This window comes from Mirounga leonina, unplaced genomic scaffold (genome assembly GCF_011800145.1).
Source record: "Mirounga leonina isolate KUSES-001 unplaced genomic scaffold, KU_Mleo_1.0 Mir_91, whole genome shotgun sequence".
Classification (NCBI taxonomy): Eukaryota; Metazoa; Chordata; class Mammalia; order Carnivora; family Phocidae; genus Mirounga; species Mirounga leonina.
The window spans coordinates 25,110,088-25,130,918 of NW_023270839.1; the positions used below are offsets into that span (position 1 = coordinate 25,110,088).

At 46.8% G+C, this 20,831-nt stretch overlaps 1 protein-coding gene across 1 annotated transcript in view; it reads right to left on the reverse strand.

Annotated features, from left to right (window-relative positions):
* SHC4 (SHC adaptor protein 4) overlaps nt 1-12,355 on the reverse strand; it is a 129,186-nt gene extending 116,831 nt beyond the window's left edge. The window contains exon 1 of the mRNA XM_034993613.1: nt 11,387-12,355. Coding sequence (XP_034849504.1) covers nt 11,387-11,971 — 585 coding nt within the window. The 5' untranslated portion in view covers nt 11,972-12,355. The remainder of the gene's footprint in view (nt 1-11,386) is intronic.
* Nucleotides 12,356-20,831: the final 8,476 nt, after the last annotated feature.

Here is a 20,831-nt window from a genome sequence, read left to right on the forward strand (position 1 = left end):
TGCTCTACTTTCCCACCTCCAAGGCTTCTCTATTGTCATTCTCTTTGCCTAGAACACTCTTCCTGCATCTCTGCCCACGGAAACTCTACCCATTTCTCAAGACTCAAAAAAATGCTTCTTCCCTCATAAAATCTTCTCTAATCATCTCAAATGGAAGAAGTTGCCTTCCTCCATGATATCCCACATGCTTTACTTGGATCACTTTGGTGTCATTTATTATGCATTGCCTTATGTTACAGTAAGTTGTGTGGACGTCTTTGCTCCCTTTTCATATTGTCACCTCCTCATGCAAGAATTATGTCTTATTCACCATGGTAGTGAAAGAGCACCCACCTGGGAGTTGAGAGACGTGAATTTTAGTCCTAGCTCTATGCTGATGAGTCTTGTGAGCTTGGGTAGCTTAACTCACTATGAAACAGAACGTTGTAGTCAATGTATCAGTCTGAGTCCTGAGTCGAGAGGAGAGAGGAGCTGAGAGGACAGGAGAGGGAGGGGCAGTGACTTTGAAGGACCTGGAGTTGGCACGAGGTTAAAAAAACTATGTTTGAATTATATATTTCACCATTTCCTAATGAATGATTCATATAAATTATCATCTCACGACATTGAGGGAAAAATTCAATTTCTGGGGTTGTCCTTATAGCACATGGTCTTTTTCCTCAAGTTGCTTGCTTTCTGGCACTTCTTTGCCTCTAACTAAAGGAAATTTCCAACCCCAAGACAGGCTCTGTTCTTAAAATTTACTGGTAAGTTACTTGCTAAAATTGTTAACACACTTCCCTATGGAAATGAAGGTACCAATAATGGCAGGATACCATGGTTAGTAAATGCCATTTAACCCAGAATGCACCTGAGTCAGGGTCGAACCTGCTGTAACTTTGGACATACCCTGATCCACAGCTGATTTGCCCCTTTCATTCCCACCCCTTGAGATCCTGATGTGGAAGCCACAGGAATATTGTGTGGCTGGGGGGTAAGGAAGTTAACTATAATTTTTAGAGAATTTGTGGAATTAAAAGAGGAGAAAGAAGAAAACTCGAGACAAACAGAAATAGCTTAGGTTAGATTTTTCAAAAGCCAAATGACTAATCAACTGTTTATTCTTCCATTCACTACCACCTCCTAATGCACATCCCAGGGTGACACATTTCATCCCACTGCCTCAGAGCTGCTCAGCCTCCGTCCCATCAGCCAGTTGGGCCTGAGCATTCTTTGTTGTGGGGACTGTCCCGTGCCCTGTAGGATGTGTAGCTGCATCCCTGGCCTCTAGTCACTCAACCCAGTAGCACCCACCTCTTCACCAGTTTTGAGCTCTAAAAATGTCTCCAGGAGTTGCCAAATGTCCCCTGAGTGGCAAAATCATCCACTGTTGAAAACCACCACACCAAATGGACTCAGCAGAGGTTTTTGAACTTTGTATGCTTTAGAATCACATAGTGAGCGTGTTAAAAACGCAGGTTTCTGGGCCCCAGCCTCAGAGATTCTGATCCAGTAACTTCAGGAGGGTCCCGGGAGTCTGCATGTTTAACAAACAGTTTTAACGGCTCAGTGGCCCTCGGGAAATTTTGGGAAATGCTATAAGAAAGATTCAGTGAAGTAAAGAGATATCTTTCCAAAATGCAAGTTTTCCCTCTGCCGCACTGAGGGAAGAGGGAAGCACACTAGTTGGGGAGAGCAGGCAGCTGGAGAGTGGTGGGCAGGCCTGCCCTGGGGGCACCACCCGGAAGGCTTAGGGAAGGAAGGTCGACCAGGGCTGCACTGCCGGCCAGGAGACAGGATGCTAAGGGGACACGGCGAAACACCCAGGTCAAATTTAGCCCATTTCAATGTATTTTTGCCCAAGAGCACTCTTGGCCCTTTAAAAGTTTGTTTTCTTCCCTCTACCTGGGGACGGGCCCTGTACTAATCTTTTTATATATTTTTTTTCATTTAATCCTCTCTCACACCATAGGAGAAAGCTTATCAACTTTTAACATGATTTCTTTGGAAAAATTCACTGTCTCAAAGAACTGACTACAAACTAACTTTTGACTAACGTCTTCACAAAATAGGGATGGCCTGTGCCCATCCTGGAGCTCCACTGTCTTTAAAAACTCTGCAGCTTGGCTAGAATGGGCAGAGACTCTCTGAGTTGGGAAGACAACGCGTCTCTCATGGGCTCACTCAGCCCCCGGACTCTGTCCCATTACATAAAGAAGTCCTGGTACATTGCCCAAGAAGAAGACATTCTCAGTTTCTCTCCCAGATATTCCAAACTAGAAAACGAAAGACAAAGGGCTTACAGTACCTTCCCATTCTGATGCCACAGGTGGGGGGAGGGGCAGACAGGTGCTGTAAGTGTGTGAAACTGGGTGGGACCTGTGACTCACTGGCCAGCTCTGGCCATCCGCTGGCATGTGGAATGACCTGTCCAAGGCTGTCGGCTCTTCTGAGAAGCCAGAAATGCAGAGTTTTATATGGAATTTCTAAAACATTGGCAACTAAACCAAAAAATAAATAAATAAAATAAATCTTTCTCCTGCTTTGACCAAACAAAACATGCCATTAAACTGTTGGTTTATGACCTCTGTGTTCCAGATTCTTTTCTGGGTAGGACACTGTTGGTACTATGCATTCTATCTCCACTCTCTCTCTCTCCCTGCACCCCCCTCCTACTCCCCGTCTCTCAATCCCCTCAACCTCCCACAGGCAGTATAATTTCCAACTCCTGCAAAGAACCTTTAGCCTCATTTTCCATCAGAACCCTTGGCTGCCAGTGTCCGACAAATGGGGGCGACTATTTAAACTTCATTCCATCTTTGCCCAGCTCTATAGGTGGGTTGTGCTTTCCTTCGTGCCCTTCTGCTGTGCCCTCCCTCAACCAGCACCCTCTCTGGTTGCTGGTTGCTTCTGGATTTCCCATTAACTTGCTTAAGTCATCTGTCCTCCCTGTCCTTCAGGAGCAGTGATGGGAAGAGGATGGGCAGTTGATACTGGTGGGTCTCTGAGCATTCCAGACCCTCAAACTGCATTCTGGCCAAGCCCCGGGGAAGTGGCAAGTCTTCCCCAGGGGAATGGCTGGAGGGGCAGTGAGGGAAGCTGGATTCTCAGCAAGGGGCTCTCAGAATGGGTCAGGATTCTAGTGTGCAAATGGAGGTCTAGACACAGGAGTGCCTCCTGTCTTTAGGGGACTATCAATATCCTATACAATGAACTGAAGGTCAGAGGCCTTTCCTCATTTAGGGGTGCAAAATAAGCCTCCCGATTCACTATGTGATCGTGATTGGAGGTTGGGGGATGAATAATGACCAAAACTGACCAAGCAAGCAAGGGCTTGGTGTCAGATTTCATGTGATTTTTAAAATATATTTGTAATGACATTTCTTGTACACCTGAGTTTATGGTTACAAATGTATCCTTGCTTGTCATCATTGCTATGATATGGACAAGTTTTATGTGATTTCAGTCAATGTTCTCAATCAAAAATCCAATTCTCAGGAGCCTCCTGACTTTTCCAAATACCTGCTTGCTCAACTCTTCTGTTTCAGATGCCATCTTTTCATGTAATGGTTATTTGTGGGCAGCACTAAGGCCTACATCTTTTGGTAATTATGATCTTGATACTTCCACACAAATCTGACCAGACCTCTCTCACTCTGCCTCCACTGCCCTCCCCCGCCCCTCACCGAAATCTGAAGTTTGTATCTTTTAGGAGAGAGGAAGAAACCCCAGGGACCTCATATCCCTGCTGCCGGGGAGGGGGTTGTGGAATGGACTTGCTTCCTGAGCTGTGTGTAGCATTGAGATCACTCTTCTGGTGATGGGATGGTCATACTGGGCAACAGGGTTGGGTCAATCAATCCGTGTGATAACATGGTATTGGCTTTAGAGTAATATGACCATGGAAGTGAGGGGAGAAGCCATAACAGGGAAGCGATCCCCAAAAGCTGTGCAAGAGGAATTCATGGATGCCAGTCCATGCACATCGTACAAGTCCTGGTCTCACACCAACATGTCGCCATGCGCGGGGACCGCCTTCAACAAAAAGGTGGAAAATGGATAAAGCCAAGGCATTTGGGGCTCCTTACCACTCTGCCTCACTTTTTCCTTCTCGTTGCTTTTGAAACACAATTTTTCTGTTAGAAGAAAAAGGTTTTGTTCTGGTCTTCTTAAACAAAAGCACACACACAAAGCATTTTCATCAATAGAGACATTTGGCATAGCATGTTTAGTTCAGGGAGTGAGGAGGGGTGAAGCAAGATGGAGGTACAAAAGAGTGCTGTACACAGAACTGGGAGTTCTTTTCTGGGCTCCACCACTAGAAGCTGTGTGGCTTGGGGCAAGTTACTTCCTATCTCTGAGTCTCTGTGTTTCCTCAACTGTAAAATGAAGGTTTTGAACTTGGGGAACTCTAAGACTTTCTCTTCCAGTTATGCTCTAGTGGTCAGGGGTGGGAAGAACTGGACAGATCAGAGGATGTGTGAGAGTTGAAATAACAGGGGAGCGCGTGGGTGGCTCAGTTGGTTTGATTTCAGCTCAGATCGCGATCTTAGGTTCACGGGGTGGAGCCCAGTGTTGGGCTCCATGCTGGGCATGGAGCTTGCTTAGGATTTCTCTTCCCTCTCCCTCTGCCCCTCCCCCTGCAAGTGCACTTTCTCTCTCTCAAAATAAATAAATAAATAAATAATCTTTAAAAAATAAAAATAAATTAAAAAAAATAAACAAGGGGCGCCTGGGTGGCTCAGTCGTTAAGCGGCTGCCTTCAGCTCAGGTCACGATCCCAGGGTCTTGGGATTGACCTGACCCAGGGCTGACTCCCTGCTCGGCGGAAGTCTGCTTCTCCCTCTCCCACTCCCCCTGCTTGTGTTCCCTCTCTCGCTGTGTCCTTCTCTGTCAAATAAAAAATAAAAAATAAAATAAATAAGGGGACTAATTTCTAAATTCTAGCAGGATCTACTTTTACATTCACTCCAAGAAAGAAACAGGAAGGAAAATATAACACCCTCAATGACAAACTGTCAGTTTTAGATGGAAGTATTTCCTCCCATCCATATGACCAACCTTTTAAGCACCGATAATTTAGAAAAGAGGGAAATGAGCAGAGGCAGAGGCAGAAAGCCATCTGTTACCTGTGAGGGCCTGACCTACACCACTCAGGTCTGCCTTCCTTTTGCATAAATCATGGGACTGTCTCTTCAGAGGTTTCCCACAGTTATAAATCTCCCTCTTTCAAGGTTAGAGTTACTAGACTGTCTCTTTGTGTGGTAGGGCCTTTTTCTCTTAGCACTTTTGTCCAGAGAGAATCGAGAAGGGTGAACTCTTGCTGTTCCTACAGTCCTCAGGTTGGCTGGCTAGACCACATAAGCCACGATCCCGGCCACCATCACTCACCCTGGCCTGCCCCCTGGACTGGCCAGGCTTCCTACACTCCCTGGAATCCTACACTTGATATTTGGATGTTGGATGTCAGGAGACCTGACTCCTCTCACAGCGACTCTCTAGAACTGAGCACCTGTGCCCAGAGGCCTGCATAACACACCCCTTTCTGCTTTACTGGTGAAGCCAGCTCAGTGTGGGTAAGAGGATGCTAAAGACATTTCTTCTCCTCTCTATTAAGACAAAGATGTTAAAAATGATTTCCTTTAGGAAACTGTCCTGAATCCATTTTCTAAGCAAAAGAGATCCCAATAGACCAATGGGAAAGGAGACCTGGAGTTTCAGGATCTTAGGCAGCATTTTGTTCAACTCTCTTATTCTAAATATGAGAAAATGAGGCCCAGAGAGGTGAAATGACTCACCTAAGGTCACACAGCTGGTTAGCACCACAGCCATTACTTTAATGCAGATCTCATAACCCCTAGACCTGTGCTGCCCTGTGGTAGACAGAACAGGGGCAGACAGAACATCGTGGTACCATGGACTACTTCTAGTCTACACAACAGACAATAGACAATACTAGCCTATTGGCTCAGTAACAAGCCATACCATTGGACAAGGAAGGATGGATGGTCAGAGTAGGCTGTGAGATTTACAAAGGATGTAAATAAAATTCCTCAACATAAATCCATGTTTGCACACAAAACTGATAAGCCCAACACCCAAGAACACTTATGTGGGCAAACACTTTGCAATAAATGTTCTTGGGGACTGTTATGGTTTGAACTACAACCCCCTCAAAATTAAGTTGAAGTCTTAACCCCCAGGATCTACGAATGTGACCTTATTTGGAAGCAGATATAATCAAGTTAAGATGAGGTCATACTGGATCAGCATGGGCTCAAGTCTAATGACTCGTATCTTTATAAGAGGGAAATTCGGACACGGTCACATCAGTGAGGAAGCCACATTGAAGACCGAGGCAGAGATTGGAGTGATGTTTCTCCAAGCCAAGAAATGCCAAGGATTGTTGGCAACCACCCGAAGCAGGAAGAGACAAGGAAGAATCTTCTCCTTGAGCCATGAAAGAGAGCATGACCCTGCCAATGCCTTGATTTCAGACCTCTAGCCTCCAGAACTTCGAAAGGATAGATTTCTGCAGTGTAAGCCGCCTAGTTTGTGATATTTGTCACAGCAGCCTTAGCAAACTACACAATCTGGGGAAATCGCTGGGGTGGGGTGGGGTGAAGTGAAGAGACTGAAATCATGCAAATAAATGCAACGAGGCAAGGTCTGGGGGTCGGTTCTGTACTAAAGCTGAGGACAGCTTGGAGTGGTCCTTCATCTGCGGCATTCCCGTTCACAAACTTCCAGGATGCCTGTCTTGCTCCGAGGTGGAGTGAGAGCGTGGGAAGAAGATGGGCAGCAGGGTGAGACAAACCTTGATCTGGAACCCTGTGTGCTATTCACTTAGGTTGGAAAGGGTGGGGTAGGGCTGGCTGTCGTCATTCGCGGAAGGCGGCCTCGCTTGGAGGGCTACTGTCAAAACTGCTGAACGGGCTTGTGGCAGCGCCGGTGCAGTTGGTTTCTTTGCCTCTGCTTTATTTAGCTTTCAACTAAATCGTAAGCAGTTTGGGGGTTGGGAACGGGAACTAAGGTCTTAAACACCTTCCATGGGAAGAGAGGAGCTGGAGTCATTAAATGGGGGGCTTCGAGGCCCTACAGACCAATCGTCTCACTCTAGGGCATGTGGTGTGGTCTCCGTACTCAGCACAGACTGTGATGGGTGACTGAGACCTCCGAGTGAGTGTTGGGTGACGGATAAAGTGACTTGGGAATACCTCGTAAAGAAGTGAGACTTAATCTTATGGTGGGAACAAAAGTCACTGTTTGGCACCATGTCATGGACTTCACTCACCTCACTGCTTTGCTCAGACCGGGGTCTGGTTGTCCCACTTCTGGCTTGGTATCGCTCAAAGAATGGCTTGCTGGCCTACCTTCCCTGAAAGATCTTCAGAGGGTTCAAGGCCTGAGCTTAAATGAAAGTGACTCAAAAATAGGTGCTCAGAACTTATAAAACATTTTCAGCTGTATAACTGATTCTATATTATAAGACCAAAGGAACAGTCAATTTAAAAAAAAAAAAAAAAGATTTAGGGGCACCTGAGTGGCTCAGTCCATTGAGCGTCTGACTCTTGGTCTCGGCTCTGGTCACAATCTCGTGGGTCATGAGATGGAGCCCTGAACTGGGCTCTGCACTCAGCGGGGAGTCTGCTTGAAGATTCTCTCCCTCTGCCCCTCCCCCCATTCATACTTGCAGGCTCCCTCTCTGTTTCTCTCTCTTTCTCTCTCTCTCAAATAAATAAATCTTTTAATTAAAAAAAGATATTTAACCCAAAGTCAAATCTAACTTAGAGTAGAAGGCAAATATAGTTCCTATTGTAAAGATAAAAGATGCAAGGAAACAAAATAAAGAGTAACTATAACTCTGTCATTTTGCCCCAAAAGGAATGCAATCCCTTCCATTTCTGCCCAAGCAACTGCATTTCTTACTTCCCCTGTCTTATTGCTCTATCACTTAGTACATGTGACATATTATATTTACTTGTTTATTCAATCAGGGCCCATCTCCACTCACCAGAATGTGAGTTCCACGGGGGCTCAGATCTGCTCTTTTTTTATTCACTGATGTGTCCCCAGGGCCTGGAACAGTTCTGGTCACATAATTGGTTCATAATACATATTTGTTGAATAAACGAGTGAATGAATAAACAAATAAGTTTGGGCAGGGAAAGGAGAAGTCACATGATGTGGATAAGGAAGTAGAATATATGGCTACTTTTTGCCTATAAAAGTTACTTCTGTGTCCCACTAGCCATCAAGAACATCTCTCTCATTTCTCTGCTCTGATACCATCATCACTAAGCAAATTTTTATTTATTTATTTTTTTAAAGATTTTATTTATTTATTTATTTATTTATTTATTTATTTGAGAGAGAGGGAGCTAGCAGAGGGAGGGGTAGAAGGAGAGGGAGAGATCACAAGTAGACTCTGCACTGAGCACTGAGCCAGACTCAGGGCTCAAACTCACAACCTCAGGCAAAACCAAGAGTCGGATGCTCAACCGACTGAGCCACCCAGGCACCATTAAGCAACTTTTTTTTTTAAAGATTTTATTTATTTATTTGAGAGAGAGAGAATGAGCAGGAGGGAGGGGAGGAGAAGGAAAAGCAGACTCCCCACTGAGCAGGGAGCCTGAGAGGCTGGGCTCTATCCCAGGACCCTGGGATCATGACCTGAGCCAAAGGTAGATGCTTAACTGACTGAGCCACCCAGGCATCCCCTAAGAAAATTTGATTTAAATCTTCCTATGTGCATCTTCCTACAGATGGGAATAGAGAGATCACAATTTGGGTGCACTTGGTATGATAATTTTTAACTGTAAATTAATAGGTTGGCATTTCATTTTTTTTAATTGGTTCATAGCTAAAAGAATTCTGAGGAACAGAATCTCAACCAGGATGGAAACCTGTGGTGAAAAGAGCAAAGAATAGCACACAGGGAACTTGAGTTCTAACTCTCCTTTTGCCTCACCTGGTAGCCTTAAAAAAATCACTTCTCTGGGCTTCAGTTTCCCCACAGAGACATTGAACTTGATAACTTCTGTGTCCCTTCCATCTTTCAAAGTTGGACTTCTATAAAAATTAACAAAGTATGCTCTTCCATATATTTTTACCTCCTATGAGAAGTGTTAACTTGTGTCTCATGTCATTGTCTATTAGGCAATATAGTGTGGCTCACCTGGGTCATGGGGGTCAGCGCCTTCCCTGGGGTCAGTTATTATCACCATGAAAAGACAGACATCCTCATTAAAAATCTAAAATGGAAACACTCCCTAGGGAAAGTGGAGGGCACACAGCAACTCTTTTCACATTCAAAATTGTACAGGTGTGTGGGTGTGGGGAGGTGGGAGGAGGTACAAAAGGGAAGGAAAAGCAGGGCAGAGAGTAGAGGATGTCTAGGTGATGGGAAGGCAGGTGCAGAGAACACAGGTTTGGAGTCGCTCCTTTTCCCACTAGAGCCAGACACTTAGGTTGACAAATGAGAATGTGCCCATGAACTTTTAGTAGATACATGAAGCTATTTCCATTATGAGCCATGCCACTCTGGGGGAGGGCAAGAACTGAGTGTCCCGTAAGTTTATCTTCCTTAGAGGTTTGACTTATCCATTTGCCAAAGCTGCCCCATGCCTGCTCTCCCTAGAACTCTCTCAGCGTTCATTATCTGCCCTTCCTTGAGATCTTATTTGTCCATTTGTGCTAGTTATTGGCTATCTCTCAAATTTACACCTTCATATCAGACTTCTCACCTGAGTGCTGGTCTTAGATGACTGCTTACCTACAAATTAATAGCACTGAGCTGTCATTACTTTCAACATCATGTGTCCTAAGCAAACTTAGCACGACCCCCTTCCCAACTCACTCTGCTTCTATCTCACTCCTCAGAACCTTTTTATCAATAATCACCCACAACCAAACAACAATAGCAAACTCACCAGTCTACCCACTGTTCAATAAATGTTCACTATTCTGCTATTTGTGTCATGAGCTGAAATGGTCTGATGGATCACCCAAGACTGTGGAGGCTTCTCGCGGAGGCTCTTGTCTTCACCTCCTTTCTCGCACCTCCACTTCAGTCCAGGTTCCCATCCATTCATGCCTAAACTCTCGGAGTAGCTTTCCCACTGGCCTCCCAATCTCTAATCTCTCCCCGCTTCCGTTCATCTCGAATCAATGCAGGTTGATCCTTTGAAACCATTTTCATCAAGGCACAGTTTGCCTACAAACCAAGTGAGGGTTCTTGTTTACCAGTCACAGCGTTTACCAACTCCTCCTTTGACATTTGAGAGCTTCAGTCAACGGCTCCTTCTTCCCCAAGCTACCCAGCATCTATATTTGTCTCTATGCAACTCACATGTGTTTGAGCACCAGCGATGTGCCAGCCACTCTCTCTGTCACTTACTACCCTCCAGCATTCCCCTCTTCAGTTAAGCCCGGCTTATAAGATCCTCCCCTGTGGCCACCACAGTGATACCTGCCTTTCACACTGCTCATATTTTTGCCCCGCCAGGAATCTCCTCCTTTCTGTCAAACCGGACCTGATATCGCTTCCAACACATACCTTCTGAAGGTTTCCCATGTGAATGAATCCCCGACCACAACAAACCGTTTCCTTTTTCTGAATTCCTTCAGCATTCTCACACTAGATTTCTATTGCTAAGTATTGTTCTCTTATTATTTCACATGCATTGTCTGGTTTTCCTTGACTGAAATGTGAGCTCCAGAAGAGCAGGGGCCAAATCTTTTTCTCTTCTCTTACCCAGATCTGGAATGAGCAAGGGCATATGCGACGGTAAGGACCCTGATTTTGCACGCAGCTCATGGACAAGGCCCACTTGCCACAGTGTAGGAAATAAAGCCGGGGGGAGGGGGGGCACCAAAGACCTAAGACTAGCTCTTAGCACAAGCACAGAGACACAGCCACGCTTTCAGAAGTACTTGTTAAATGCTGAATTACATTTGTAAAAATAATTCACGTCCCTTGCGCATCACGCGTTCCTCTAGCACAGAAATCCCTACTGAAATACAATGGCTGATAGAGCCCAGCAGGTCTCAGTCACTAAACAGATTTGAAATTCTTCACCCTTCTTGGTCAGAATGCTAGGTCCAGGGGGGGACAAGAAGACACAATCTCGCCGCCTCCATCAGAAGTTGTCCCTAACCCCTGGAAACTACCTACAAGTTAGCACCAGTTCATGTCCTTGAACCAAAAGTTATCTGACTTCAGTACAAGCCAGATATTCCTAGGGAAACCTGTAAGCCCAGCTCCCCTCCTCTCAGTCCAGTTACACAATGTCTTGTCCAAACCTAGAACCCAGCCAGGTGGTGTGCAGCCCCTTGCAGAACACAGGGAAGATGCCCCTTTCCCCAGGAGTTCTTAGAAGGAGCACAGAGAGGGAGATAGACTTACCCTCACATAGTAGTTCATGCCCATCCCCAACAGGTGCTGCAGAAAGTGCCTGTCCTGCCTGCTCCCTGGGCTTGGCTCCCCAGGGCCAGGAAGGGGACAGGCATCGGGAGTTAAGACAGCTGCCCTGTGCCCCACCAGGTCTGGCTGCGGTGGAGGTGCGGACCCAGCCCTATTTAGACCGGTCTCAGGGGAAGCTGGGCCGCTGGGAGCCGGGTCCTGGCTTTCCTGGAGCTTCAGCCGGGGCACCTCTTTGGTACCCAAGCAAAAGTTTTTCAGACTCAGCAAGGTGGCTGGGTTGGCCAGCTTCACGCTGGCCATGCGAGGGATCAAGGTGCACAGTGGGGTGGGGCTCTCCTGGGACGCCAGGGTGGCATCGTCAGCCGGCAGGTGAGGTGCCAGGGTGGGGTAGGGAGGCTGAGGCGAGCCCTTGTTCCCCACCGAGCCTCCGGGGCTGCTTTCGTCCAAGGACGTGATGGACTCATTCCGAAAACGGCTGTACTTGGCCCTGTGCAGCATCCCGGGGTGCCCGAAGAGTCCTACATACAGCACAAGTCCTGCCAGGCTGTCCTGACCGCGTTTTCGCATAGCCTTGGCAGTGCTGAAACAGGATACTGTTGCATAAATCGCCTCGTCGTCTGCTAGATAAACGGAACGGAAAGCAAATGCCTCAACGCCCCATGCGACTCGCGGCAGCCACCTCTCCCAACTCTGCACTCTCCCTCGCCCACCTCGGCTCCCGGGCCCTTCTGGGTGACAGCCTGGGGGGGTGGGAAACGCCTCCCCCAGCTGATTTCAGTCCCTCCCTGGCCCCAGCGGCAGCGCTCGGTGTTCTCGCCTTGGATTCCTTGCCGGGAACGCCTGGACCCAGGCTCGCGGTGGCAGAGATCGCTCACGGCCAACTCTCAGGCACGGACCCGGGCCGAACACGGGCCAGCCCGTCCCGCCGCATCGTCAGCGGGCGGTGCAGGAGCCTTGCAGGAATATTTAGCGCCCCCCACCCCCAGCCTTCCCTTCTGCACACAGGAACTTTCAAACCTGCTCCCTCCGGCTCTCACAGGGCGGGGCAATGACTGGCCTATTAACCCTTTATTTGTTCCAGTGATTGCTCATTTAAAAAAGGAAAAAGAGAAAATGTATATATGAGCCAAAGGCCCTTCAGCCTGAGTTCGTCGATTCTGATGGCTGCCCTCTCTTGGAAGATCTTGTCTCGCATCCCGTCCGGGCCACAAGCCAGAAGTACTAGTGACGGGCGGTGCTCCGCATTATTTCATGGACTTGCGATCCCTCCGTGTTCCTCAGATCCCCTCCCAGCCTGCCCACCCTGGCTCTGAGCTCCCCTCCCTCCTGGACTCGGCTCAGAGCTTCTTTCAGGAGCCCGTCGGCAGCAGAAGGCTGAGATGTGCAGGATGATGCAGAGTGTTGAAATTTTTATGAATGAACTTTGCTGAATGAATTTCTCTCTGTGTGTGCAAGCTAATAAATCTGTGAATGAAGCTGAGAATAGCTGTAATTGACTGATGGTCTCAGGGGTGCTTGGTTTTTATCCAATCAGGCGGCAGCTTGATGACTCATGCACCATAAATATACTAAACTAGTAGCCAGGGGAAATAAAGCTGGAAGGAGAGATTTTATTTTGTGATATCTGATGAAAGGGTTAAAAGGAAAGGCAATCTGTACTAGGAATCTTGGGGAAGCTGGGTAGCAGCAGGTGAAAAGGTCTCTTTTCTTTTTGTTGAGAATGGCTGGGAAAGCCAAGCAGAAGAGCTAAAATTTAGTTCCATTGTTCCACGGATATTAGGACATATGGTGCACAACTCCGGTGGGAAGCCGTGATGCATTTTTCTTAGAAACATAGTTCTTTTTTTATTGATTGCTGGTTCCATCTCCCATCTCCCGTCTGGGGCAACTTCCTGTACCTATCAAATGCATTCTGAAGAGATCATGACAACTGCAAAAGCTTAGCACACAGGAAGCCAGGAAGGGAGTCAGGAAAGGGAAATGCAGGTTCTTTTAGGAATAGAGAAGAGGAAACTGCTGAAACCCAGGGAAGATGTGCCAATCCATATCAGAAGAGACAAAATCTCTGCTGAAGGTTAACATTTCTCTGTAGACCAACGCTCTTACGTCTGAAATTGTTCGTTAATTTACAAATGAAAACAACGTGGCAACCGCGGGAATCCGAGATGTCCACAAGGCTGCATTAGGCTCATGTGTATTCATGACTTCGGTGGCCTGAGCTCCCTTGGGATCTAAACACAGGTTCTGAATTAAATGGTTGCTTATGACCCACCGAAAGGCATCCTGGCTGGCTTCCTGCTCCCCCAGAGGAAGAATGCACCTTTTCACATGCTGTCTGCCAAAACCGTTAGGATGTGTTTTTCCGTGGAAGGCCTTTTTGTCTCTTCATAAACCTTCCCTTCAATCCTGCTGACCTCTTCTCCCCACCCCCACACCTTCTGGCAGAACTGAGAGAGTGGCTAAGTCAGTTAGACCCCCCACACCCCCTGGGGAGCTGGGGAGCCAAGCTCTGGGCAAGGTGTGAAGTAGCCTTCCTCTTTTTCTTTCTTCCCCTCCCCACTTCTCCCCTCCCAGGGCTCCCTTCCTTGCTGCCACAGACCCCATGCTATGCTGCTTTGAGAAAGTTACTTTACCTCTCTGTGCCTGAATGCCCTCATCTGTTAAAAGCAGCTGTCTAATGGACGTGTTATGAGAGTCCGTGAGCTAATACTAATCTCTGTAAAGCACTTGGCATCACGTGCCATACAGCGCCTGCCTCACTGAGTACGTGCCAATCAGTGCAAAGAAAGGCCATGTGAACCAGGGCCGCTTGACCCTGAAGCTGGTACACCGATCCCCTGTGGTACGGAGTCTACACCACTGCAGGCAATTGAAAACGGAGCAAAGAGCAGGAGAAGCTGAGAAAGCCAACACCATTCAAAGAATCAATTTCCTAACAATTGTGTGGGCCTGGAGAAAGAAGGAACCACAGGAGCCCAGCTGGTTAATGTGAGTCCTTGCTGAGGTCTTCATGACTGGAGGACGGGGTGCCCAGGGCAACTGGCTCAGCCGGGTAGGCACTGTGCTGGCCAGACTCTGGGGGCTCAGAGCAGTCCACATTCCTCAGGAGGACTGAGTCCTAGGAGGGCTGAGGGGCAGAGTGGATCAGGTGGGACTAGGTGGGGTCCCTGGGGACCCTGGAGACCTCCGCTGTCCTAGGCAGCTCTGCCAGGGTCTATTATAAGGGTGAAAGGGACCAGATCTGCAACTTGGGAGCAGGCAACAGCCTCAGAGGCCAGCCAGCACAGCTGGGTAGTTCTCAACCCAAAGATGGTGGCTCAAAAGCTGCCCCAACAGCCCAAGAGCAGCTCATTCATTGAGTGCGTCTCCATTCCAGGTAAGTGGCTGGGCAAGGTGGATGGTTTCCTTTTCCCCAGAACATTAGAATATCCTCTTCAATTAGCAGTGATAAAGATAATTAAAATAAGCCCTACTCTTTGTGGAACAAAAGACGATTTACCTGCCTCCTCATTCAATCATTATAACAACTCCTGGAGGCTGGGCCTTAAGGATGCGGAAACAAGACTCAGATTGAGTTTATCGACTTGGCCAAGGTTCCCTGGCTGTTCAACAGTGATGCCAGGATCGTTCCAGCAGCTCTGCCTGCCTGCGAAGCCTGTTCTGGTGGCCACTGTAGGGGGCGGCCTCCCAGGGCACCAGAGTTCCCGTCTAGGTAGATCCAAAGCCCCTCATCTTCACTGTGTTGAAGAGGCAGGCAGTCAAGGCGCTGAGCTTACAGTCAGCCACTCCGGGTTACCGGCTTGTCTAAGCCTCACAGCCAGTGAGTCTACACAGCAGGTGTAGTGTGCAACCAAGTGCTGACTCACTTCAAACACATGCCCTTACCTGCTGTGATACTGGCCAGTGTGGACCAAAAACTCACTCACGCTTGGCTCTCACTAAATGTTAGTTTTTGCTCCCTTCTCCTTGGAGATCGTATCTATAACATTCACCCTAAATACCTCACAGAATTGCCAGGAGTAAAAATATGAATAATAGATAAGAAAACCCATTACTGTCATTAAATCATCAGAGTACCATTAACCCCTCTCATCACTGCCCTTGGAAAACAGGGCTCTGCTTAGACCATGACGTATGCCCTCCTTTGCTCAGAGTCACCCCCCCTCCCCCCCAAGGATGCCTGCTGTGAGTCCACATGCCTGCTTCTTAAGGGACATCTTGCCCTGGCTGGGCTTCTTGGAATGGAACAGGCAGGTTCAAGGAAGAGCTGGGTCATGCTGGGCCATGATAGAATTAGCTAGGTCTTGCTAGGACTTCGTAGAGGAGCGGGAGAGAAGGGGTCCTGGGCAAAAATGCCTGGCCAGCTTTGGAAGATAGCCCTATGTGAGATTCGGGGTGGAGGGACAGTGGGTCAGAGAGTGCAGGGAGGTGGAGACAGAACAAGACAGAAACAACTCTGGGGGACGACAGGCCAGTTGCCACTCTGGAACCAAGTAGAGCAGGGGGCATCAGAGTACCATCTAGCACAAGGACTCTTACTCCAGCCACCAATACCATTTCTGTCACAAAGCAGACCTACTCCTCAAAAGCTTGCACTGAGGCTGCGTTCAACAACTCATCAGTGAGTAATGAAACCATTACTGAAGCTCTGTTTCAGGGGGAAAAAACAATCCACAAGACCATATTTATATAAAGTTCTTACCACGGACCAAAATACCGGTTTAAAAATGGGTAGTGAAACGGTGAGAGGAAGGTTTGGGTCCCAGTCAGGGCCTCGCTGCACGAAGATGGAGGCAGGTCCGTTCCTCCTAAAGTGGTCATTAACTCCAAAAGCAACATCTTCCTTTCGCCCCCTCAACAAAATGCTTTCAGTTTCCCTATGGTCTTCAGCCTTGGCAGGTAAACAGCTCTCTGATGGTTGCTATTGGCCCTCACTGGCTCTCTTTGAACCCAGGACCTGCTAGAAACAGGTCTGATGAGATGAGATAATGTACCTGGAAGTGCTATGTAAAGCGTTAGACACCATGCCAATGAGAAGTAGGTGAGTTATTCAGGGTCAGGTTTAGATGCAAACATACACAAATCCAAAAGAACAGTGACTTAAACAAAAAATGTATCTCCCTGGAGATTGGGAGTCCAGGGAGTGTCAGCTCTTGGCCACCCTTAAAGTACAGTTAACCCTTGAACAAAACACGGGGTAGGGGTGCTGACCTCCCCGTGCAGTCAAAAATCTGTGTGTAACCTTTGACTCCCCCAAAACTTAACTACTAGTAGCCCACTGTTGACTGGAAGCCTTACTGATAACATAAACACTCGATTAATATATATTTTGTATGTTATATGTATTATATACTGTAGTCTTACAATAAAATAAGCTAGAGACTATGTGGGCTAATTGAATTTAAATAAAAAAAATTTTAAAAAGTAAGCTAGAAAAATAGGAAACATTGTTAAGAAAATCATAAGGAAGAGAAAATTGATTTATAGTAATGTACTATATTTATTGAAAAAAATCTGCCTATTATAAGTGGACGCATGCAGTTCAAACCCATGTTGTTCAAAGGTCAACTGTATATCTATCTCTCTTCCTCATGGTCCAAAACAGCTGACAGTGCTCTAGCCATTTCATCTGCACTTCAGATAGCAAAATGGATGAGAGGACAAAGAAGGACATGCCCACTCACTGTAGAGAAACATCCTGAAAGCCCAATACAATGTTTCCACTTATGTCACATTAGCTAGAACTTAGTCACGTGGCTGCACCTCGCTGTAAGAGAAACTGAAATCCTCATCTGAGAATGAAGTCTTTTGTCTGGTACTTGGCTGCTACACATAAAGTCATAGTCTGTTACTAAGGAAGGAGGGGAGAATGGATAGACAATAGTATCTCTGTCAGAGTTCCATGCTCAGAAGACCCTCTACCCCGATCGAATTTAAAGCTAGCATAAGATAATGTCCTTGGTCAATGTGGCCTGTTTTCCCCTTTTATTTCTGCACCTGGACATGCACTCACTCACACACACACACACACACACAGAGCCTAAAAATGACCCACATAAAAAACAGGTGCTGTCAGAATAGAAGTTTGCCTCTGCATAGCCAGTGGGATGGCTGGAGTCTTGAGGCCTCTGAAAGGTGGTCAGGTGCTTCCAGGGCCTGCGGGGCGACAAGCAGTGCATCCAGGCCACTGCACATGGCAGTCTAAGTGGTTCATTGGGGTCAGAGATATCTTACAAGAAGTGAGTGGGTTGTTGGACAGCTGGTCAGAGCACAGTCATCAGGAGGTTTCTGACTCAGGAACATGATCCTAACTCTAATTGTGGACTGGCAAGAGAAAAAGGCAAAGACAGGGTCCTGGACAGATTGAAATTCTGGCACTGTGAGGTGGCTAATCCAAACTTCATTTCCAATCCTCTTTTCTTTTGCCTGCCTCTACCAGGAAAAGCTAAATACTCACTTTCTCAGGCTTCCTTGCACCTGCAGGGGGTGGGGGCATATGACACAGCTCTGGTCTATGAGATATAATGAAAGTCTCGGTGGTCTTCTGGGAACATATCTGCCTTCCTGATAAAAGGGGCCGACAACAACAACAACAAACAAGCAAACAAACAAAAAGGGACAGACAAAACTGGAGTCTACCCTTCCTTTTCCTATGTCTTCCTTTTTTTTTTGAGAGAGAGAGAGCAAGGGGGTGGGGAGGGAGATGGGGCAGAGGGAGAGGATCATCTCAAGGAGACTCCGCGCTGAGCAGGGAGCCAACGTGGGGCTCGATCCCAGGACCCTGAGATCATGACCTGAGCTGAAATCAAGAGGCAGACGCGCAACGGACTGAGCCACCCAGGCGCCCCACCATGTCTTTCTGTCTTGAAGGTGGATGTGATATCTGAAGCTGTGGCAGACATATTGCAACTATAAGGGAAGGGCCAACCAAATTATCAAGCCAATGGCCTTGACATCATTGAATCACTGAAACAAGACCAGCGACCATCTCTAGATATGTTGTTAGGTGAGAAAAATAAACATTTACTGGTTTAAGCAGCTCAAGCAGCTCTTAGTTAAATGTTACCTGTTACTTAACAGCCCAAAGCATTACCATCTGATACAACAAAAGTGGCAAGAACAGAGGTACAAGATGAGCAGGGCTTCTGGACAGTTATGAGAGGATACCACGAAGTCTGCTAGGAAAAGTCCAAATGTAGTAAGCCCAACCTGGGCTCAAATCTGCTTGCTGACATGATGGTAGGCAGAACTGAAGGCTCTCAAAGATATCCATGACCTAATACTGTGAACATGGCAAAAGAAACTCTGCAAATGTAAAAGCTGGTTCTGATCACCAACTTCCAACGTTGGTATGAGGAGCGGGGAGTTTCACCCACACCACCAAGCAATTCTTGGCAACACCAGCTGGGTGTCTTACAATTCAACTCAGTTCTGACACTGTCCGGAGATAGCATCGGATCCCACAGGTTATGATTTCCCTCCACTCCTGATGCCAATAACAAGCCCGGGTTCTCATCTGTGCTTCTGACTGACTACATATCAGAAGTTCCACTGACTCCTTCTGTGGATTATAGGTTAAGAGCTCAGGGAGGAAGGAAGGAAGAAAGGGAGGGAGGGAGGAGGAGGAGGAGGAGGAGAGAGAGAGAGAGAGACAGAAAGAGAGAGATGCTTCCCTAAAGCCTCCAGAGAAGAATGCAGTCCTGCCAACACTTTTATTTTAGCCTGGTGAGAGCCATGTGAGACTTCTACTCTAACATACAGAAAAGTAGGGTAATAAATTTCTACTGTCTATCATGTGAGCTAAGTTGGTGGTAATCTGTTATGGCAGCAATAGAAAACTAATATGGGGGGTGCCTGGGTGGCTCAGTCGTTAAGCGTCTGCCTTTGGCTCAGGTCATGATCCCAGGGTCCTAGGATCGAGCCCCGCATCAGGCTCCCTGCTCAGCGGGAGGCCTGCTTCTCCCTCTCCCACTCCCCCTACTTGTGTTCCCTCTCTCGCTGTGTCTCTCTCTGTCAAATAAATAAATAAAAATCTTTAAAAAAAAAAGAAAACTAATATGGATTTTGACACCAAGGGTAGGGAGTTACTAGTACAGAATGTAGAGGGGCTTAGAGACTGGGCAATGGGGAGGGGCTGGACAAATCCTGATCAAAAACGCTTAAATTTCTCTGAGAGCACTCTTTTTTTTTTATTATTATTATTATGTTAATCCCCATACATTACATCATTAGTTCTCTCTGAGAGCACTCTTAGCAGAAATATGGACATTAAAGGTCCTAGGGAGGAGGTCACAGAACAAACTGAAAAACATGTTATTGGAAACTGGAAATGGGAGGGAAGATAATCCTTGTTAAACAGTGACAGAAAACTCAGTGGAATTGTGTCCCGCAGTCGTGTGAAAAGCAGAATTTGTAAAATAAAATAAAATAAAATAAAATAATAATAATAAAATTGAACACTTAGCGGAGATTTCCAAGCTAAGTATTAAAAGTGAGGTCTAGTTTCTTCTTGTTGCTCTTAGTAAAATGAGAGAGGAAAGTAATAAATTGAAGGAAGAAATGTTAACCACCCCCGTCCCCCGCCGCCAGGATTTGGTAGTTTTGAAAACCCTCAGACTATCTGGATATCAAAAGGTTCTAATATTCACAAAAGTCACTGTCAGAAATGTGTGCTCTACAGAAAAAGCCAAAGGTATGACACCTCAGAAGATTCTGGTCAGAGTATAAAGTCACACAAAAGGCTCTTAGATTAAGAGTGTGCCTCATAAATATCCCCAAACTAAGAGCTTAAGGTGTGTTCTCCCAGCCATATCAACAAAAGCCAAAAACAGAGATGAGATTATCCTGGAAAGGTCTATGAATAAGCCTCTGTCTAATGGAGTAAATCCCCATGACACACCGGGGAGACCCAGAGGTTTCTTGAGAATGTCACACCAGCAGAACCCTGCCAGCTTGAACTGAAGTGGACAAAATCCAAAATGAAAGAAGGCTGTCAAACTGGCAAAATTCTATCCACAGGAAACAGGCTTATAAAAACTGCTCTGCTGCAAATCCATGCTACCCCTCATGAAAAAGGAAGGATGATTCAGAAGACAGCCATGAGCCCAGGGGCCGGAGCCACGGCCACAAAGGGTTATTCCCACACCTTGACACCTAACGGAATTTTCTCAGCTGGATTTAGAAATGACTTAAGACCAATAACTCTTTTTCGCTTTCAGTTTTCTCCCTTTTTGAACAGGAATGCCTGTGACTGCTAACCTAAGTCTGTCCGACCATTATATTTTGAGAGAAGATAATTTGTGTTTTTAGTGTCACGGGTCCACAAATGCAAAGAAATCGTGCCCCAGAGTGGATCATTCCCAGAGCTTCCCCCATACCTGATTTAGATGATAAAACTTGGGACTTGTGAGCCGATGAGATTTGGGAC